General features: G+C 47.3%; 6 protein-coding genes across 6 annotated transcripts; 3 read left to right on the top strand and 3 right to left on the bottom strand.

The window, feature by feature from the left end:
• Nucleotides 1-1,288: 1,288 nt before the first annotated feature.
• Nucleotides 1,289-2,335, top strand: GLAREA_11804 (Inosine monophosphate dehydrogenase (IMPDH); the record flags this gene model as incomplete). Its single annotated transcript, XM_008089947.1, has 1 exon — nucleotides 1,289-2,335. One exon carries the CDS (start codon nucleotides 1,289-1,291, stop codon nucleotides 2,333-2,335), a length of 1,047 nt encoding a protein of 348 aa, XP_008088138.1.
• A 226-nt stretch (nucleotides 2,336-2,561) lies between these two features.
• GLAREA_11803 (Cytochrome P450) lies at nucleotides 2,562-4,351 on the bottom strand (the record flags this gene model as incomplete). The annotated part of the gene is made up of 3 exons (XM_008089946.1): nucleotides 2,562-3,059; nucleotides 3,107-3,805; nucleotides 3,881-4,351. 3 exons carry the CDS (start codon nucleotides 4,349-4,351, stop codon nucleotides 2,562-2,564), a joined length of 1,668 nt encoding a protein of 555 aa, XP_008088137.1.
• A 1,166-nt stretch (nucleotides 4,352-5,517) lies between these two features.
• Nucleotides 5,518-6,207, top strand: GLAREA_11802 (uncharacterized protein; the record flags this gene model as incomplete). Its single annotated transcript, XM_008089945.1, has 1 exon — nucleotides 5,518-6,207. The coding sequence occupies one exon, from the start codon at nucleotides 5,518-5,520 to the stop codon at nucleotides 6,205-6,207; it is 690 nt and encodes a 229-aa protein (XP_008088136.1).
• A 620-nt stretch (nucleotides 6,208-6,827) lies between these two features.
• On the bottom strand, nucleotides 6,828-7,589 carry GLAREA_11801 (uncharacterized protein; the record flags this gene model as incomplete). Its single annotated transcript, XM_008089944.1, has 1 exon — nucleotides 6,828-7,589. One exon carries the CDS (start codon nucleotides 7,587-7,589, stop codon nucleotides 6,828-6,830), a length of 762 nt encoding a protein of 253 aa, XP_008088135.1.
• A 3,722-nt stretch (nucleotides 7,590-11,311) lies between these two features.
• On the top strand, nucleotides 11,312-13,843 carry GLAREA_11800 (Protein kinase-like (PK-like); the record flags this gene model as incomplete). The annotated part of the gene is made up of 4 exons (XM_008089943.1): nucleotides 11,312-11,782; nucleotides 12,415-12,976; nucleotides 13,026-13,599; nucleotides 13,732-13,843. 4 exons carry the CDS (start codon nucleotides 11,312-11,314, stop codon nucleotides 13,841-13,843), a joined length of 1,719 nt encoding a protein of 572 aa, XP_008088134.1.
• Nucleotides 13,844-16,075: 2,232 nt separating this feature from the next.
• GLAREA_11799 (Kelch motif) lies at nucleotides 16,076-20,924 on the bottom strand (the record flags this gene model as incomplete). Its single annotated transcript, XM_008089942.1, has 4 exons — nucleotides 16,076-19,832; nucleotides 19,878-20,160; nucleotides 20,208-20,598; nucleotides 20,664-20,924. 4 exons carry the CDS (start codon nucleotides 20,922-20,924, stop codon nucleotides 16,076-16,078), a joined length of 4,692 nt encoding a protein of 1,563 aa, XP_008088133.1.
• Between the last annotated feature and the right edge of the window lie 1,167 nt (nucleotides 20,925-22,091).

Here is a 22,091-nt window from a genome sequence, read left to right as displayed (position 1 = left end):
TTTGATAAGCCACGCCGTTCTGTGTACGATGAAGCAAATGTTCCAAGCGTCGGCTGGCTGTGGACGTTGAACGAAGACGTTGAACGTCAGCCAAAAAGAGCAGGCCGAGTATGAGCATAAGCGAACGTCACGTGATACTCTTGCTTGCAGAAACCTTTCCCATCTTTTCTTTCTTATGCTAGTGTGAAACTTTCAACTTCAACTCTTCTTGACAGTTTTGTACGGAAATACCTGATCATCTTCTCACCGGCTTTTTGAATCCCCAGTTCGTTCTTGATTCGTCATTGTTGGGCAGTGGAAAGGTGAAATGTCATCTCCCCAACAGGACAGCTTTCATCAGTCGAGGCCGTAGTTAGGAATCTTAGTGAAAGTTCTTTTATGAAGTTTGCTCATTCTTATTTACACTTTTGAGCCCTCACAATTAAACGACACCCTGATGCTCTTCTCAAGCTAGTTACCTGCATTGTACAGCCTCTTAGGTAAAACCCAAGTCCCTGGATGCTCATGGGACTAAACAAGGATACCAGGCAACGAAAAGGGAGAAGCACTCTCATACCCAGAAATCCCCATCTGCACCGGGGTGGACTGTGGTGTATTTCCCCAGAAAGTTTCCCCGCACCTGCATAGCATACGCGAGGAAGTTAGTAACTCTTTCCTAAGTTCCTTCTGCATATCGCTTCCCATAACGGAAGGTCGAAGTGTATCCACACTGGAGTGCCTGAGTGTCTGTTTGAGATCTCCATCTTCTTAAGTTTACGTGCTCTCAATTCGAGGGCGCTCGACGCAAGTCAATTCTTATAGTTCACCGAAGCGTACTTGTTACAGTACTCACTCGTATTCCGTTGTAGGGGGAGCTGCTTTTTCATGTAAGCAGACACCAAGCAAAATGAGTACTTGTTGCACTATTGACCTCAACAAAAAACAGAACATTTCATGTGATTTACTCCCATTTTACTCAAGTACACTTTCACATTAATTGTCTGTCATAATTTGGGCAATGGAAACCTCAAACTGGGAATCAAAAGTGGGTAAAGAGCTGCACAATGTCACATGACGAAGTTTACGTCTCACCTCAGACGACACGTTCTGGATGTAATACAAAATCCCCGATTGTTAAGTTGCCTCTTTCTTACAAAGCCCGCGGAGAAATTCGTTTCGCAATTTACAGCTCTCAACATTGATTTATAAAGCGTCGACAATGTTGTTTTCTTGTTGTTTTCTATAAATTAGCAAAGCTCGGTCCTACGCATGACTTCCTCAACCAAAACACTTTGAATTTCAAAACACAATGCCTTCTAAAATGATAACTCATTTCCCATGGGCTGCATCACCATTTATCATGAATGCACCAATGGAGGGATTCGCGGGCGGTGAATTAGCAGCACAAGTAACTTTGGCAGGCGGCTTGGGATTTGTTGGTGGCACGACAAACCTTGATAAAGAAATGGAAATAGCCTCGTCCATCATCTCAAAAGAGCCTTCTTTTGGGAATTATACCGGGAAAACGTTCCCCATTGGTGTCGGATTTCTGGTGTTTATAACAGATATCGAAAAGGTATTGCCTAGTGTGGCGAGGTGGAAACCGAAGGTTGTTTGGTTGTTTGCCGCAAAGGAACTGAGCGCCCTGCAAACCTGGGCTGAGCGGATTCGGGAGGTTACCGGTGGAGAGAGTCAGATATGGATACAACTAGGCTCGGTTGCAACATCTCTAGAGGTTTTGAAGATTGCCAAACCTGATGTTGTTGTGGCGCAAGGGAGCGATGCTGGCGGTCACGGAATCGACCAAGGAGCAGGAATTATCAGTTTGCTTCCTGAAATGAGAGACGCCATGAATCAAAACGGCTTTGAGAAAGTCCCTATCGTGGCTGCTGGTGGTATTGCAGATGGTAGAGGTGTAGCTGCTGCGCTGACATTAGGCGCTGAAGGTGTCGTTATGGGAACTCGCTTTTTGGCTTCAGAAGAGGTTCGACTTCCCGATGACAACTATCGACAGGCTGTTTTACAAGGGAAGGATGGAGGTCAATATACCGTCAGGAGCCAAGTGTTTGACGAACTTCGGGGCCCTACTATCTGGCCAACTGGTTACGATGGTCGTGCTGTTGTTAGTGCAAGCTATCGGGATCATCTTACAGGAGCAAGTATCGAAGAATTAAGAAGCAAGACCAGACAGGCGGAAGAGAAAAATGGGAAAGACTATGGTGTACAAGGGCGAAGTGCTGTCTGGGCGGGAGCTGGGATTGGCCTGGTCAACAAAGTACAAAGTGCGAGAGACATAGTTTTCGAGGTACGGAAAAGCGCAGTGGAAACAATCGAAGCGGCAAGAAGTAGGGTTTAGAGGTCGAAAAAAAGCCGTTTCTTCTATTTCTGGCCATAAACTATTGTATAGTTGTGAACAAATAGAAATGTACAATTTTGAACTACTTGCCCAATTCAGGCTTCAACACTGTGATGTCAAAATCCGGCGCCACCCAAATTTGCTGTAACGTCGACATTCCGCAAAATTAGGTCTCTCGTCTCTTGTCACTCCTGTTAATGACATGCGATTGCATCTCCAACAACGACTAGTCTTTGTCCCAAACAAGCTTGACTTTCTCCGGATTTTGCATCTTCAGAGTAATAAGTGCTCTCGAGTTCAAAAGCGCATCACTGACACGCTTCGAAGTCTGCAACTTAGTCTCTCCATCTAGAGCATTAACCCTAACATGGTGGTGTGCCATAAGTGTAGCAATCACAGCAACGAACTCGACTTGAGCAAATTTCCTGCCAGGACAAACTCTTGGCCCATAAGACCAGGGTATAAATCCAACAGGTGTAGGCATGAGCTCTTCGTTATCGATCCCCTCTGAGCCATCCCTCTGTACAATCCAACGCTCTGGCTTCCACATGTACGCATCTGTACCCCAAACCTCGGGATCGGTATGGATACCGAGCATGTTTTCCATGACCATCGTGTTCGGTGGAATGATGTACTCCTTACCCTTGACCTTTAATGGCAAAGATGCTGAACCTGTCGTTCGAGGAAGTGTATTGACTGGTCCGTATATACGTATAGTTTCGAACTACATCACATTAGTACAGACTCGAGTTTTTGCGTTTCATAACGAACCATTACTGCGAGGCACCTCTTGAGCTTCGGAAAATTATCTTTATACTCTAAATTGGTAGGATCTGCATCTTTGCCAACGACAGCCTGCACTTCTTCTTTGACCCATGCTTGCCTGACTTCATCATTTGCCAGTAGTACCAGAGCATAGTGCAATGAATTTGCTGTTGTATCATGACCAGCAAAACTATAAATGAACAGATTCCCGTAAATCTCGTCGTTGCTGAGTGTGTACTTCCCTTTACCTTGGTACTTTTCCAGATCTGCTGCTCGCAACAGTGCACTAACCAGAGTATCTTGGTCTTGACTTGTTTCATCCAGTTTCTCGCGTTGCTCGTCGACCATCTCAACGAGGTACTGCTTGAGTTCTCTAATCGAGGTTTCTATAGTGACGAGAGGATTAAGCTTATCCGGTATAATGGCTCTGAGACTTTTCGAGAGAGAAGAAGTTACAATCACTGCAAATATTCGCGACAGAACGCTTTCCATGGCTTCTTTGAATGAAAGTTGATGCCCATCCTCAGCCTTTGACACATCATTATAGTGAAACTTCTTGCCGAATCCTGCTCCTGTAATGACATGGAGCGCCAAAGTAGTGGTATCTACGTGGGTACTCGATACTATGTTGGATTCTGCAATGCTGGTCCACTTATGAAGCATACCCTTGGCTTGAGATAATGACTCTGACCATACCATATTACTCTTCAAAAATCAGTGACTGCTAGTTTGGAAAGATTGTTCAAGGGCAGGGATATAAGATTGATGGATAAGGCTTACGTTTCTCTCGTTGAATGATGGGGCAGTGATTTTTCTATGGCGTTGCCATTCTCCGCCATTGGCAGTATCAACATTTTCACCGAATAGGTCGAGAGGTTTGTACAGAATTTCTGGCTTTATGAATTCTTTATATCGATGCAGAACATCCTCACAGGCGGCTCCATCGGCGAGCATAACCCTTATCCCCGAGCTATTTACCATAAGAAAAATCGGACCTAATCGTCTGTGAACTCTGTTCTCCTGCTTAAAACGATATTGCCAGGTGTCGAAGTCCGCAAATTCTCCTAGATTGTAAGGAAGTTGTCGGATAAGAGGTGCTAGTATCGCTATCAACGTCGTCCAAACGGGCTGAACCATTGGCTCGGCTGGAGTGATGACAATTGGAAGTCCTAGTTTTCGCGCTCTATTGTACACGATTGCTGTCTTCGCAATGTGCCATATTATCGCAGCTGTTAGCAACGCGATGAGCATAGCCTGAATCGCCATAACGACCAAAGATGAAACCTCTCTGCTTTTGGGGCTGGAATCTGGAAAAGAAGTTTTTAACAAAATTGATTGCTTGTGGCCATCAAATTCATCATCCGAAGCTTGTCGTTGCTATGCTTGATTGCGAGATGCCCGACCGTGTCATATCTGACAGCAATTTGCCGTATTCCCGTGTTGGTTGGTTTGTACGACAATGAGTTGCTCACGTGCTAGTCTCGATGATATTATCTGGAAGCTGTGCGTCTTCCGTCCTAATTCGGAAATGGCTTTTCACCAGGCAGACTTCTGGCCCTTTTACCCAGCGATCTACGAAAGCAGTGTCGCAGCTTCCCGAACAGATTCCTTTACTGGTCGACCTCTGAGATTTTTATTGCGCAACTACCTGGAGCACATTCACTCTATTGGATAGCTTCTATGCGACGTCTTTGTGGCCGCCATTCTCTCATCTTTGCAGAGCGCACCCTAGAGGGCGTGACGACCCCAGACAACTCCACCAAGTTCTCAAGATTCAGCCCAGGCGGAATCGTGCTCTTTGCTGCATCGGGTGTTTGACCAATGGACATTGAAGCTAAAAAACACACACTGTTCAAGGAATTGCCAAAGATGCATCTGATCAGCTTCCAGCACCGTCGCCACTTGCGACGTTGGAAACGGCCAGGGCTGAGTTTTCTCGCTTAAAGCTGGGGAAGCTGGAGGCAGGCCATGAAATTCAAGTCTTTGTGATCGGCAAAAGAAGGTAATTCCTGGGAATCTTTGGGATGAGCAAATGTGCTTCGGTGTCTACTCTAGCTAAGGATGCAAAGATGAGCGAATGCAAATCTGCGGATGGTACTGTGGTTTTTCCAAATGTGCGAATCGCGTTGTATCGCTTAAGGGGTCACATCGTTAATATTGACCCTGTCATTTGTTTAGGACCAGTGAGGAGGGAATACATAAAGAGGGCCTTCTCGCCAGGAACTATTTGCAAGTAAACAATTTGAATGTTCTATTCTACTTCCTTTCGAGAAGACGTCTCTCAAATATAACATTAATCTTACATTGTCACTTTATTACTGCATTCATCCGCCAGTATGAAGATGTTCTTATTTCTAGGAACATTAATGCACATCAGCATTACTGTTGGCGAGAGTCCATCCAGGTACCTATCAAGAATGTGTTTGCCATCGAGTTATGGGAACAGCACTGGCAGATCTAGTCAAGACTCGACGATCGCCCGATACCTCTCGTACGAGAATTCACCTTTTCCCTGTGAGCGAACACTGTACCTTCAGTGGGCTTGCATCGCCAACGGTACCGAAACAATTGACTTCCTTGCTGAGCAACAATGTTTTTGCGGCGGTGGATTTTTCAGCGCATCTGAAGGGTGCGATGCCTGCTATCGTGCACATGGACTTGTCATGTCAACCTCGCCCGAAGAAGAAGCATCTTATCTCTCAAGTCTAAGTACTGCTGAATGCACCCCAAACCCGCCAACACAAGGGTTCACGAATCTCGTCGCGACTGTGGATTTTTCACTCATACGGACACGAAGTACCACGCTTTCAGACGACAAGTTCCCCAATCAGACAGCTGTCAGCAACTATTTCACAACGACGAAAGCACTTACACCTGGCGAGGTGACGGGAAGTGCGACTGCGCGGAGGACAAGCTGGACGAATTGGGACGGCGTTAGATTTACACCGACCCCAGTTTCCAATACCGGAAGCGTCCTAGTTACAAGTACTGGAAATGGACCACCCAGCTCAAGTACCAGTAGCGCTTCTAGTGGTGGTATGGCAAAGAACGTACCAGGTCTTGACCAGCTGGTTATGATGCTCTTTAGCATCCTTCTCATAGTTTGAAAAGAGTATGTAAATAATACGAGATCTGATTCGGAAGGTTCAACAGCTCGTGGCACCGGTAGATTCGATGGAATCAGCAACAGAAGTACATACCACTGATAGTTTACTACGACCCAGAAGCCCGTGGGCACATCATGGTTTTAATGAGGAACACGTTTCTTGTGATTGGAATTCAATAACGAACTGTTAGAAGGCAATTGTCCAAGCAAATACAATTACATTTCCCAGATCCACTCACTTATAAAATTTCAAATTAATTTAGAGTTCCCAATAAGACCAGAACCACACTCTTTTTGAGGATAATGTGATTTCACACCTACGAAAACCTGCTCAAGGTGGATTTAACCTCCAATAGTTGACTAAAATTTTCTTTGGGCATGATACGAATTTCACATTTATGTTGGAAGAATGTCGGTAATGAACTGGATTTGACAACTTCAGCCCCATCCAACCACCACTCTGTTTACATAACCCATCACTGTGTTTCTGGGTTATGGCGTGAGAATCTCTCTATTATGATAGTACAGAATTGTGATAAGAAGAATTAAAATATATTTCCTACCGCGGCTCTACTTTACAAGATAAACTGTAACCAGCTTTTTATATTTGGACATACTTTTTCAAAGCATAAGAAATACAAGTTCCAAGAATCCTGTCATCCAGACCACCATGTTCCAACCTGCCCTCATCCTACCAACACCATTTGTGTTCTTGGTCCCCTTCGTCTTTGCCATAGATGAACCAGCAGATGGCGCGCTCTCTCTCGCGGTAATTTTCGCCGACCATTTGCCAACTAAATCCCCCTTTTTTGAAAGCGGTGCAACAATCTGGACTACTTGACCATCCAGCGAGGTATCTTCACAGTCATAGATCGTTCCCTCAATAGCTCCCATGATCGGAGTCCATAGTAGTGTCCCATGATGTCCTTTCCTAACACCCAACACATGTTGTTCCGCAGGCGGCAAGTCCCTCGTCGTCACTCTTCCTGTATCCCTTTTGAAAGCCAAAGAATACCCGGTGACAGTCCTTCTTCCAACCTTCACGTCTTCATGTGGAAGTGGCCGACTAGTATTGTATAATGTCGCGCCAGCTAAAGCAAAAATACTGTCGCTATCAGATCGCGAGAGCGTAAGTGGTGTGGTGTAGTTCATCAAAATCTTGGGTTCGATTGATACAGTCCAATCTTGCTGCGGAAACGAACATGATTTTGGGTTATCTGTTTTGCAGTGGAAACTTGTGACGGGAATCGCTGTCCACAATCTCTCATTTGGTGTGTAGTCGACGATTCGATAATCTGTTGGGATAAAATCGGTGCATGTTGCTGAGACTAGGGATATGATTGAAAGCGGGAGCGAGAAGAGGGAGATATTTAATCGATACATGTTGTGGATGGATTGGTGTCGGTTTCTTCGACTGACTTTTATTTTGAAAGGCAAGATTACCTGTCGTGCTCATGGGATTTCCTTCCTACTTAAGCTGTCAAGCAACCAGAACTAGCACTGCCTCGAGGTCACTCCTCCCACGACCGTTTGCTTGTTTATTTTAATCATCCTTTAATCTAGCGCTTAGAATATTTCAGCATATACTTGGTTGCGTTCGAGAGTTCGCGGTACATAAAACGTTTCTCATCGCCAACGCTCAGCCCGAATGATGAAACAAGAACCACTAGGCCCCGACCCCAAGTTGGAGATATCTCCAATACGAGTTGAAGAGTAACCCAACTCCAACATTTTGTGGAAACAAACCAATGTAAGGCTAACCGCCTGGAGGAAGAGTATGTTGGTGTTTGTTGGCTCGTAGCGCTGGGGACTTTTAGAATAGAAAATTAAGCGGGGATGTTGTTGGACGGTACACTTACCAAACACACGATGAACGCAAAAGCTGTGACTTTCAGTCTCTCTTAAATCTTAGAAAACTCTTCTATGGAATGGCGATGAATATGAAAGATTTTGTGAATATACTGTAGAGGTTTCTGGTCAATTAAAATGAATACCACCCGGAATTTCAGGACTTGACCATTCACCACAATTCCATTGAAGACATTTTAGATCAACTTGTTTGGCGGAAAGAATTGGAAATATCTCCTACCGAAAGAAATCATAAAGTGAAATTCGAGTGAATAAGTGTTGAGATGGATGCGAGAGTCGCTGCAAACACTCGATCACGAGCTTTCCACAATCAGAACTATAATAATGACTCACAATGGTTTGTTGAAAACGAATAAAATGATACTAAACAACGTATCTCAGTAACGTCTCAAAGCGCCGATAGTAGAAAGTTCGGGCGGAAAAGTCGCCAGTGCTTTTCCCACAAGGCGGACTACGCGTATTTAGTTAGCGAGGTCTAGTAACTCCACCTCTATGCTTACAGGCTTACAAGTCTAGTAGACGCTTCCTCTATATCTGGCATCTGAACTAAACCCAGTTATTAGAATTTAACAATCACCGCATAGCCAGAGCTGTCATCTCATCATGAAATTATTGATAGAACAAGCGGCTGGGCGTATCTGTAAGCCACTGCATCGGAGAAGTCAAGCACCAGGCTCTTGTCTGCCTCGCTCACTGCCTTCTTCAGATTTTCCGAATGACTTGTACTTTTGACTAGAAGATGGCAAATAATTCGTCGTTTATGGAAACGGGTCTGTCGGTCCTTTGAGAGTGACTCCGGCTGGATCCTTGCTTGGGGTTGCGCGATATGCGATTAGCAAGAAATTTCCAAAAGAAGCTTAATAACAAGCGACTGACGGTGCACCTCATGGTTGCAGATATGTTGACTCTGTCTCGGCTGCAATGAATTAGAGATGACCGAGAGCGTGTACTGTATCATGAGAAAGATATGGACAGGACTGTCATGCCCGTTACTGAATGCCACGTGATTTGTCTGCAGATCTCAATAATACCTGTCTTTCGACACAAAAGGTACGTAGCAAAAACTATAACTCAGGTTAGAATATCATAGCTTCGTTTGAGGATCCATTCAGGTAGAGATGTCCGAAATTGCTGTAGTTTATAGTTATGGCAGCACACGTGATTGACCTCAACGAATCTCCTGAACTAGGTAATGGGAATCAAATCAGCCACACAGTCAAAATGTATCAAAGCATAAATGTCGCACCTCTGAAAACCACTCCAGTACAGCTTTTTGGATTCGGGATACCAAATGTCGTAACCCGGAATTACAGGCATCGTAAAGAAGCAGGCTATGTTAATGCAGATAGGATGATCTCTTCAATGTCGCTGGATAAATCGAAGATATCATCCGAACCTTCCACTTGGCAGGTGAAGAACGCACAATGAGTTGTTTCTAGAAAGACATCGCCAAGGAGTCTAGAGTCTCTGTCAGAGGGGTGTGTTCCGTTTGGTTGGGTGCGGGGAAGGGCGAGGCTCAGTGTATTATTATTGATGTTGATCTCTGTGATTTTATAATGGGGGCTGGTGCAAGCTGTACGTATTCTGACAGCGGGTTGGACCGTCAGATCGCCGTGGGTGTTGGAAAGCAGGCTCTGAGTTTAGAAAATGCAATTGCTCGTTAGGTTGATTTATGTGAATGGACATGGATGTCGGCAGTTTATGGCGTGGGTTTTGTATCTCTAAGGGCGAACCTACGATGAGAAAATTAACATAGTCAATAAGGTTACCAGAGGCTGGCTTCTAGGTGACAATGATTCTATGTCTTGGTTTCCTCGGGCTTTCAGCGACAATATGAGCAGGATTGGACTGCTCAGTAATGTTCTCGCATGGTTCGCGGATACAATGTTGCCTATGATGAGGCGTGCCAGGCTACGTTCGAGGCGTCCAGTTACAACAGGAGCTGCATCTTGAAAGCCGGTGATTTGACGAATAATTGGAGAAACCAACTCCTGAACCAGATTATGGTGACGCGGGTAGTTGCTCAAAACGAAGTGCTGCGACTTTCCGCCAGCTGGACGGATGCCAGTTTGACCTGAATCGCGCACTCGTGATTTAATCGCGCAATAGCTTCATGATTAAGGGACTCCTTGAAACGAGTTTCTTACGGTCATGCGTTAGGCTCAAGGTCGAACCCCGAAGTCACGCCCCTTTTCACTTGAGATTGGCAAACTTTGTGGACAACGTGATTGATATAAAATGAAAGAATTCAAACAATTATTAAATAAAGAGAGCTGTAAAGGATTTCACCTGATACGTACGGGTAAACATCCCCATTCCAGCAACCGGTGAGTTGAAGTGAAGCGGGCTTTGGTGGTGATAGGAAGCGGCGGAGAATTGGTTTAGGCACGTTGGGCAGCTAGAACCGTGACCGACGGTCTGATGTGTCTCATCAAGAATCACGAGGCCAGTCCCCAATCAGCCCTCTAGGTACATGTGGTAGGGACAATCAGATGCCAGCCAAAACCAGTATGTACAGTACCGTACAGCAGAGACGTCAAAGTCGCCCTCGGACCTACCGGCTGCAGGTTGATGCCGTCAGCTGAAGAGAAATGGTAAAGGCTCTCCAATTACAGTAATTATTGCTTGGATGGCGGAGTTCTGGGTGGTGGCACTGGCTGCGTGCGTACCGGTCTTTGAAGTGATTTTGCCCCTCTTTCAGGCTCTGAATAATTCCCAATCAACGAGGGCTTTAACGGGGGCTTTAACGAGGGCTCAGGACGAGTAAAGGGCGTTGCGATAATGCATTGGGTCTTGGCATGTAGTTGGAAGGGGGAAGACTCGATTAAGGGGCCAAAGTGGTCAAAGGTGGATTTAAGGTTCTCGCAGCAAAGACAAGGTGGCATCAGAGCCTAAGGAAGGGCTAATGACGATATCGAGTACTGTGTACTGTGTATGGATAATAATGTGAGGTGATTTTAATTGTAACGCGAAAACATTCTTGGGAATGTGAAGATCAAAGAAAGACAGGCGTCTCTGTATTACATACAACAAACCCTCTTTTCGGGAGCCGTTCGTTTGCGGAGGACAAAGAGGCAAACCGAGTACTGTCACTAGGTACTGTGAAGAATCAAGGTACTTTGTGCAGATACGGAGCACCGCGACCGGCCCGTAGTCATTCATATTCACCTCGTAATCCTTTGTAATAGTTACGAATAAATAATATCATGTGTCGGTCTGCGTTCTATTTTGGTGACATGGCATTTTATGCGGTGCGCGGAAGTGAATTGACTGGACGCATTATTTCGACGTTCCCAACTCCAACCTGTAATTTGCAGCGTCGCCCACAGAGCCACTTCAAACATTCGCCCCGGCCCACTTGCAACCACCGAATCCGGGAAAGCGCGCACGTCTCGGCGCTAAGCTCAAGCGAGAAAGCGTCTTCCTGTGATCGTCTAGCAGCTCGCAGAGACAGTCCTCGACCTTCTCACATCTCGACCAACGATCCTCCTCCACCTCCCCACCACACAACCCTCGACGACATCGTCAATATTCGACGAGTGAACCATCTACGGAGGTGCACTCTGGACAGTACTACAGGCCGGTCCACGATACATTCATCTGCCCGCACGATTCCTCCTCTGCCCCTCTCAATTCCCTCTCGCAATCACGTCTCCGGTCGGTCTCAACCAGAACAGGCCCAGTCTCCCTTGGAAGCCGCTGCCCAGGTACGTACCAGCATTCCCCTCACCACCTCCCGTCTACCAGACCGTCACAACGAGACGATTATTGTCAGCGTCGACGCTTTTACCTTCGTGTGGTAATTCAAGAGCGTCAAAAGCAAACTGCATCCCATTGATGCGGAGCCGCTTACGCAACGCATTCAACCACACCGCTTCCTTCTCAGCCTTAGCCTTCACCACGAACTGGGAAACAAACCACCTACTGACACAAACCTTCATTTTTAGCTGACCGTCTCCTCAACCACTATTTAATAACCCTCTGCAACCTCGATCTGCTTTGTCGATCGATTAATACTACACTCTCAGACTCTTCGACTCGTGTATCGGACGCCCGATACCAGAGTCCATAGTTCAACCTCAAGATGACTACTATGGTGAATCCACCCACTTCCAAGTCGAAATCCAATCCTCTGGTTTATACTCCCTTTCTTCAGCCTCCATATGAGCACATTCTTGTCACTCTCTTCCATGCCAGTGCGTGCTTGATTGCGAGAGGAGTCATCAGTTTGAATCTCGTCCTCAGCCTCGTGCTAGCAAACCATCCACCTTGTTTACCACACAGATAGCACAGCCCAAGCATATTTAGTTGACACCAGCGTACTAACTCTTTTGGGTAGGATCTTCGCGTCGGCAACAAGTACCGTATTGGCCGCAAGATTGGTAGCGGTAGTTTTGGTGATATTTACCTTGGAACCAACATTATCTCCGGCGAGGAGATCGCCATCAAGCTCGAGAGCGTCAAGGCCAAGCACCCTCAACTCGAGTATGAGGCTCGTGTCTACAAGTCCCTCGCTGGAGGCGTAGGAATTCCGTTTGTCCGCTGGTTCGGAACCGAGTGCGACTACAATGCCATGGTTCTTGATCTCCTTGGCCCTAGTTTGGAGGATCTGTTCAACTTCTGCAACCGCAAGTTCTCATTGAAGACCGTTTTACTTCTTGCAGATCAACTCATCTCCCGTATCGAGTACATCCACGCCAAGTCCTTCATCCATCGTGATATCAAGCCAGACAACTTCTTGATGGGCATTGGTAAGCGTGGTAACCAGGTCAATGTCATTGATTTCGGTTTGGCCAAGAAGTACCGCGACCCCAAGACTCATTTCCACATCCCATACCGTGAGAACAAGAACTTGACCGGAACTGCTCGGTACGCTTCGATCAATACTCATCTTGGTGTTGGTATGTTTACCCAGTGCAATTTGGATCTCATTATGCTAATATTCAACAGAGCAATCTCGTCGCGACGACATGGAGTCTCTCGGTTATGTCATGCTTTACTTCTGCCGTGGCTCCCTCCCATGGCAAGGATTAAAGGCAGCCACCAAGAAGCAAAAGTACGACCGCATCATGGAGAAGAAGATGACTACTCCCACCGATGTTCTTTGCCGCGGCTTCCCCAATGAGTTTGCCATCTATCTGAACTACACTCGCTCCCTCCGCTTCGACGACAAGCCCGATTACTCCTACCTGCGAAAGATCTTCCGTGATCTCTTCGTCCGCGAAGGCTTCCAATACGACTATGTCTTCGACTGGACCGTTTATAAATACCAGAAGAACGCCCAAGCCATTGCACAGGCTGCTGGTCAACAGCCAGGCGCCCAAGAGGATGAAGAGAAACCACGCACACGCACAAACGCTGCTACTGCTGGTGGAGCGGCCCCTCAGCATGTATCCAGCGCTTCGAAGCCACAAGCAGGACCAGGAATCTCCGGATCTCGCCGCAAGGTCATTGAGCGTGGTGCCAGCGGAGCAGGGGTTGAGACTCCAGATACCAATCGTGCTGTTGGTGGAAGTGATAGGATGTGAGTGTCTTGCTAGCTCCGGTTCCTTGTAAGGGAATTTTTCCTCTTCGCGTTTAGTGTGCTTCGATGACGCTGGCCGCGGGGAGAACAATATGCTGACTGGATGGCTGACGCTTTAGTCTCCGAAAATAGGCTTCGATCTGCCTCGAAAGGTGCTACACCTGGTGGAAATTCCTACGTCCCTGGCTTTTCTCGAACAACGAAGCGTGACGAACAGAGTGGACAGGGTCCGTGGTACAATTGATTGATTTACTTGGGCGATGCTACTTGGCCGATTTCGACATTTGATTTTGAACCATGGCAGTCTCGTCTTGCTTATTACACCACCTCGCTGACCATAACCTGACCGTCCACGACGATATTGCTCGGTATTGGCTCGACACAGCGAAACTCTTCTCATTACGCGTTTTCTTACGGCTTTCGAATATATGATTTCTTCACTGGCTCGACCAGCTTCGACCCTTGCATGACTACCTACGTTGAGTAGGCTCTGTCAGTGAGGCCGTAGCAATCGAACGGCACGTCGATGTCATAACATATAATTTCGAAATAGGCTTATGCAGCTTATGGCATGTCAAGTGAGAGCTCAGTCTCGACAAACGTCGACATACCTAGACGCATTCTAGACACGAAATGATTAATAGTATGGTCATACAAGCTCGCTTGCTTGCGATATTTGCCTTGACGATCGGCACTAAAGCACTCAGAGCAGACCCTCTGTTACACGAATTACTTGTTTTGCTACACACGATCTCTTATTTCTTTTTCCGGCTCATGTTTTGTTTTCGACTGGGTGGATGGGAGCACGCCTGGGGATGTTTAATGAAGGGGAGGTGTGGTTGGCGATTATGAAATCTGTCGAAACACTTGGGAATTCTCGCAAGCCAGGTTTCCAATTATGACAAGACATGAAATATAAACGCCAGCCAACATTTGGGGATTTGACATGGGAAGAGCCGTGTCTGGGGAGGTCTCGTTGTATTTTTTCGTTTACGGTGCGCGAATATTTCCTTTCTTTTGAAGGGCATGCCGTTATTGAGGACGAAGTCAGGAGGGGTTGCCGGAGCTGACGACGGATTCATGGCGCCCCTGTATGTCGATGCATGGTATTACGAAACTGGAAGGTGGGGATCTTGATCTGATCACTAACTCCGCTCTATTCAATAATAATTCGCATGTTTATCTTCTCTCCCAAACCTGACTGTAACGATAATTTGTGAGTCGTAAGTGAAATCTCATTCCTTTTTCAACTGCATCCATAAAAAATGGCAAGGCGACGTTGCATTCTGATAAATGAGCATAAGTATCGTTTTTACCACCTCAATCCAAACGTGCAAGAGCATTTTTCTTGCGAGGTGAATAGAAATCAGCCTGACAGAGGTTATAGAAGGAATTGAAAAACGCTTCTCATGGCAGCTCCAAACGGTCAGATCAGTCACAACCACATCCTGCGCCGTACCGTGTGTGATGAGGTGAGGGCAGATTCTAATGTTTTTAGAACTGATGCTTGCTTGGACGAATGTGAGATTGAAAACTGGAGTGTTGAAAGATGGAAGGAAGAGGCTCGTGTCATTGTATGGTGTTGTGTGAGGGTGCGCAGGTGTGAGACTACTAAACGCAATTACGCTTCGTGTCGCAGAAGAGTAAAAACCAACGAAAAGGACCAGGTTAAGAGACAGCGACAGCAAAGTAGACAAGATTATTAGAAGCAGTTCATGGAATCACATCGAGCGAGATACACCATCAACAGGTTCAGATGACAAAATTCTCGACTCCATTCCTATAGAAACCTATCTAGATCCCCTTCTCATTTTGCCATCCCAAAGTTACACATCCAAATTCCTTGAAACCATTCCCTTCCCTTCCCGTCCTTCCCATACTACTGTCATACACCCGACTCAAATAAAAGAGAAAAAAATCCGCAAGAAAACGAGCGCTCTTTCCAGCTTTGCATCCACCACGAGCTCCTTGGGGAGCTATTTATCATATTGTACATTATTTGCATCGGCTGCTCTCGAAAGATGTGCAGCAACGAATGTCGAGAAGTAGAGTAAAAAGGGCAGAACAAAACATATAAAGCCAGAAACAAAAAACACAATCATGATATATATCAATCAAAGCCTCCAGCTAGCTATTCGTAAAGAGGCGTTGCAACAAAAAAAATTCCAGTTGATATAGGGAATCTCAATACCTCTGGGCAAAAGCAATAAACAAAAATACTGCTGTAAAGAAACACGACAATCTTGTCCAGCAACGCCTTGTGACGCCCCCAATACTGATGTTGATTATTTAACAGAAGAGGGTATCCGCCTATGATCTTCATATTCAAATCGATGTGTTTTGGTTTCGCTGGCAGCAGGCAGTGATAGATGGTGTGATGAGTAAGTCGCGAGCTCTCCCGCTTCATTTTAATCTCTCTATACAATGCCACAATTTCGTGGTAGAGCCTGTCGAAAGGTGGTCTTGCACCCGCTGTTCATATTACGTTGACTCCAGTATTTTGGACACTGGCGCCCACTTCCTTGCCGCTTGGGCTCATTTCCCTTCTGCTCCCTCCCGGGCTCAGCACTTCGCTATCCTTCCGACTACGTGAAGCCTCCTCTTCCGCATCTAATCTTTTACGCCAGTCTGCAAGACTGCCGCTGAGCCCTTCAGCCTTTCCTTCGTCAGCTTTCGTGGCCGGGGTTCGTTCTTCAAAGTCAAAAGTGTTACTCAATCGATAATTCTTGTTCGTAGTCTCCCAGTGTGTTCGCAACGTCTCTAACTCGCTAGCGAGACTGTCCAGCGCCATAGAATTACGATTGTCATTTCCATACAGAGAGGCTTCAGAGACACTTTCGGCAGCGGAGAGGGACCTATTTCTCTGGTGCGTGGGGACGGAGCCCGCTGGCTCTACCTGCCTTGACTGCCGTCTGTAGTTATCGACGGAATGTTCAACCTGATCGAGAAGAAGTGAAACTTTTTGCTCAGCATCTTGAGCTCTTCGCTCAAGGAGCGTGTTTTCCTGTTGTAGCTGTGTAAGCTCAGACCTTGCTTGCTTTGCTGAAGTTAATTCTCGTTGAGTTTCTTGATGGCTCGAACGAAGATGATCTCGCTCTTGTTGAACAGATGCTAGCTGGCTTCGAACTTCCGCCATCTGGCGTTCTAACTGCTGGCCTGTGGATTGAATCTCGACCTGCAAAGACTCGATTTGTTTCTTCAAAGAGGCTCGCTCTCCTTCCCATTCGGCAGGAACGGCAGATCTAGTATTTGCTCGCTCCTCATGTTCCGTGATCTGATCTTTCATGCGAGTGTTATCGGACTTATATTTGGACAATTCGTCTTTCATACGTTTAAGCATTTTTTCAGTCCCCTTCACATAATGGACGGCGGATTGATAATCATGCTCTAGTTGACCAAGCTTCTCCCGATATGCAGCTTCGGCGTCCTGTTCACGACTTTCATACATTTGTTTTGCGTTCTGATGATCTTCGTTCATGGCAGCAAGTTGCTGCTCCAACTCACGAAGACGTGCCCCGTCAGGTGTGTTAGCTCCTGATTGCGGACTAGAAAGACCCCGCGTGCGGGCCGCGCCAGCAGGACTGATACCACGCTCGCCTAAGATATCTTTCAAGGTATTGTGCTGAACGCTGACAGCATTACTTTCCAATTGTTGGCTAGCAAGTTTATGTTTCAGGTCGGAATTAGCAGCCTGAAGAGTCTGGATCTCGCGCATGTTTGATTGAAGTTGCTTGCGGATCGACATACCTTCCCGGCTGGCTTGTTCTTGGTATGCTTCAAGACCAGCGATGCGTTCTTCGGCACTCCTCAGTTTTTCAGAAGCTGTATTGGCGGCTGTTTGGTATTTCCTAGCTAGAGCATTAGCAGCAGCTACCTGCGCTGTTAAGGCAACTCCTCTCTCATCTGTCGTTGAGCTTTGATTAGCAAGATCCCGGGTTGTAACCTTGTCAAGTCCGTTGAGGACAGCCTGCCGATGTGTACGAGCTTCGTTGGCGTACTGTTCGGCTAGGTCTTCTGCGTGCTTGAGTCTTCTGGTCGCATTCTCGAGCTCGGAGGTGCGCTGGTCGTGTTCCATTTTGAGCTTGGCGAGCGAGCTTTCGACCGTTTCTCGTTGCGCCCGCTCTTCGTCAAGTTTCCGTTCCAAAAGATTTTTCATATCCGCAGAGGACGTAATTGCTTCCCTCAATGACTCAAACGTGTCGTTGTGATCTCGCGATGAAGTTTCCGCTTCGCGATACTTCCGCTCCAGATCTTGCTTTTCAGCTTTGAGAAGCTGCACAGCTGCCACGGCTTCGGCACATGTGATAGCCTCCTCCCGCGCTCTTGTCTGATACTCATGCAGTTCTGCTTTCAACAGCTCGACCTCGGAGGAGTTTTGTTGTTTATAGGCCTCTAGCTCTGTCATTCTTTGCTGAATCGAGGTCTGAGAATCTTCTGCCAACATCCTCCCACGCTTTTCAGAATCGAGCTCCGAAGCCATCATTTCTAGCTGATTTTTCAACTCATGTTGTTCGGCTAATGCTGCTGCGAGCTTTTTACTGATATCAGTCGATCGGTCACCAGCAAGCATACCTAGATCTCTCACTTCAGTATCAGGCTGAGGAGTGCTACTTTGACTACCAGAATGTGCGGCCAGCTTTGCCTTCGCGTACACTGCTTCGCTAATGGCAGAGTCCCGTTGCTTCTCTACCTCAGCAATGTGCTTTGCAGCTATGACTGCCTGCTTGTCAATTGATCCTTGTACATTGGCTAACTCTTTCTTCATAGCCAACAAGGCTTCTATCAGAGGTTTGTCATCGTCGTCGAATGACTCCGCAGCTCGCTGATCGAGCAGAGGACTGCTTGATGGATTCGGAGTATAACCTGCCTTCCGAGCCAGTTCGAGCTCCGAAGCATACCAAGCATTCCGGTTCTTGGCGATGTCGAGTTCCTTTAGAAGCGCGACGGACTGTGAATTTCGTGCCGAACCCTTGCGACTTAAGGGATTGCTCGTTTGCCTTGAGGGAGGTGGCGGAGAATTTGTGCGATTTGTAACATTTCTGAGCGAAGAGAGAGAAGAATCATTTGTACTATCCAGCGATCCCTGCTGTCGTGTTGATCTAGATTTAGATGACGATCGAGTCGATCCAGCTGTTGTCATACTTACAGGAGGCGCATTCTCTGCCGATACATTCTTCTGGTGCTGTTGAGACTCATTTGGGGTTCGACGACCATTAGCGGCGGGGTTTTCTCTTTGTGGACTATCTCTAGGCGCTGGGGATATTGTACGGCCCTGATTTTGATTAGATATATTTTCCATCGAAGGCTTACGCAAATTGGTTTCAATCGCTGGTCCATATCCTCGTTCTGGTCGTACAGGACCCTTCCCTCGCCCATTGTTTTGCATGCTTCCTTGCGGTGGTGGTATATTGCCTGGTTGCGAACCAGGTGGTGGCCCAAGAGGTCCGCGAGGAGCTGGTGCTTGTTGCAAAGGTGGCGGACCGGACGGAGCCTGTGGTGCTCCTGCAGCTCTGGGTAGTTTGGAACCATTGGAAAGGCCTTGAACCTGAGGGTTCATCCCCTGAGCACCAGCCTGTGGCCCTTGGGGTTGAGCCGAACCCGGGGCGACGCCATTACTATCGTTTCCGTTGACTCCAGGAGCCCCATTTCCTCGACCGAATGGAGATTGATTCATAACACTCTCACGAGGTGGCCCATTAATCCTTTTCGGATCCGCTAGCGATGATCCATCTCGAGAGGTCAAACCTCGCTGAGCTGCCATGCCTGCTTTGTCCCCTCCGCTGGGACGTCGTGCAGCTCCCACACGCTCACCTGAAGGCGTTTGTTGTATCTGTTGATCATTTGGATATCGAATCTTGCTAGTATCCAACAAGTAAACGATGGTCAGATCCGACGCTTCACGAGTGGCAGTACTCGGCTCTCCAGCCAGGACAACAATCTGCTTGTTATGCGCCGTCATGCTGTGGCCGGACCGTGGCGACGGGGAAGGTCCCATATTTTGAAATGTATACCACCGTCTGGTAGATATCCTAAATGCCGCAAGGTCGCCAAGATCTGCCCCTTCCTCGGTGCGTCCGCCAAAGATATACATTACATCGTCAACTATCGCTGCCGCATGACCTTCTCGAGGAGCGGGGATATAACCAATACAATCCAGTGAGGCCCAGGAATTTGTGACCGGGTCGTAGCACCAGACATCATTAAACCAAGTGAAGCCATTGGTCCCACCGAACCTGAAAATATCAGTATAGAATGCCTAAACAGGTTGGATGACTTACAGATAAAGCTTCTCATTATATGTCACTACAGAATGGTTTGTTCTTGCTGGTGGAATTTGTCCCGTTGGTGGGCCTCCGTCATCGGTATTACGAATGAGCATTTCCCATCTGTTGGAGGGGTTTTGCAGTTGATTCAAGTCGAATGCCACAAGATCATTCATGAAGTAGCCTTCTACTTGGCCGCCAAAAACATAAATCTTTGATCCAACAATGTTCAGAGAGTGGCCGTATCTTCCGGACGGACGGGGTCCTGCTGGAACGGCTCTTGACCATTGTCGGGTTGCTATTGCGGTAAGCACTGCTCATTACGAGAAGGGGAAATCAACCTACAAGTATTGAGGAGATACAACGTTTCATCAAGGACGTCCGAGTCTTCCATCTTGGTGTCTCCACCATACACAATGAACGCATTCCCGACCAACAGACTGGCATGACCAACTCTTGGACCTGGACCTTCAGCTGTTGTTGCTAAAGGATAGCAGGCCATGTTTGCCCCTGCTTCGACCATCCATAAATCCCCCTTTACTGTCGAACTATTGATGAGACCCCCCATTAAATAAATGTCGCCTTCTTTCGATGCCACAGAATTAACGGCCGCGCCATATCGAGGGAAGGGACTTGGATGCGAGGTCGTATATGTTAATGTCCGCTGAGACCAGGGATATAGGGAGGCATTCGGGTTCGAAGTCACTGGCCGTGTAGGAGTGGTCCCGTTGCGTAACTACGATCAAGTCAGCTCTAAGGCGCAAATAGATTGCGCATTAAATCGCGAAGCTGTACACTTACTGGTAGGTCCTGCGCAGGTTCAGGATTTGGATTTGGCCCTCGGCGCCCGTTCGCTTGCTCTGGACTCGGAGTCGCATTTCCAGCCCCTTGAAGTGAAGTGATGGAATTGTTCACGCTGCTCGCCGGCGTCGACGCCTGTACGGCTCCCTTTTCATTTGTGCGAGGCGTTGGGGCCGAATTCATTGAGGCCTGCGATCCTGCAACATCTCTGGTAGCTTGGGCTTTGTCTGCGTTCTTCTTGCTCTTGAAAAGGAAAGCCATCGTGCCATTCGCGGCGGACGACTGCGCGCCCTATGCCAGAGGAAGTCGTGTAATTCTCGTCCGAACGTTGAAGTGGTTTGTAACGATTGAAAAGTTCAGGGCGCCGTGGTTGGTAGAAAAGGAGGAAGTCTGAGCGCTCCCCGTGTTTGGAATGGCTGGGGGATTATTCTGTGATCAACCGGCAAGAGGATCGTCACGTCAAATTAATGACGGTCGCAACAATTCGGCGAAAAGAGGAGGCGGTGGGTGAAGGTTGCGACTAGCAGTTGATGCGACACGACTCGAGGGGAGGTTGGAAATTGGTAGGAGCTCTCAAAAAATGGTGAGTGAAGCAGAGCGAGATGCAAATTGCGGGTTCGAAGGGTTGATGGGGTTGGGGGTTGGGTTTGGGATCCCAGGATCTTGCTCCAAGGAGGATGGATGACTTCGGTTCGAAAAGTCGCTTCTTCTGAACACCGTAATTCGAGCAGCGCTTGGCACTGAATCAACGACCACGAAGTGATGATTATCAAGGTGTTGTCGCCGTCTCACGCAAGAACCGCTATGAATAGCTTCAAAGGGGGACGGATTCAAGGAAGACTACCCAGCGCGGGACGATCGATTGGTTCAGCAGGCCCGAAATGCTCATTCAATTCAGTCAGAGGTAAGATGATTTTACAGTATATTTGGCTTCTCAGCTGTGCCGTTTTTACCCAATATCCACCAGTTCTATGGCGTACAATTAGGGGAATTATGGATTAGTCTCTCTGATCCGCCCCTGAGAGACGCCGGATCGTGCTCTGATTGCTTGTATGCTGTCCACCTTTCCTCAAGAGGCCTCTGCCTGCATCTGTTTCAGCGCGATGGCGCATTAAACATTTAAACACCCTAAGCTGGCTGCGATCAACGCCATCATTACACAAGCTGTTCAAAGAATCGTGATGGCAACGAGAGTTTGCTGCTCCAGTTGGTGTTTGCACTCCATATTCATTGCTTCACAAGCTCGGTGCGAATGCTGCGTGTCCATGCACACCGCAACGGATCCAGTCACTGATACATGGCTATATGGCAATACATGGTTATATCCATATACTTGTAGTCGAAAGGTCTTTCACCAGAATTGGGCCGTATTAACGTCAACCTTCGTGTCGTTGTCCTCAGCAAGACTGGACGGACAACGGATCCAAC

This window comes from Glarea lozoyensis (genome assembly GCF_000409485.1).
Source record: "Glarea lozoyensis ATCC 20868 chromosome Unknown GLAREA8, whole genome shotgun sequence".
NCBI lineage: Eukaryota > Fungi > Ascomycota > Leotiomycetes > Helotiales > Helotiaceae > Glarea > Glarea lozoyensis.
The sequence above is the reverse complement of the archived record's forward strand: the minus strand, read 5'-3'. Positions and strand labels throughout refer to the sequence as shown.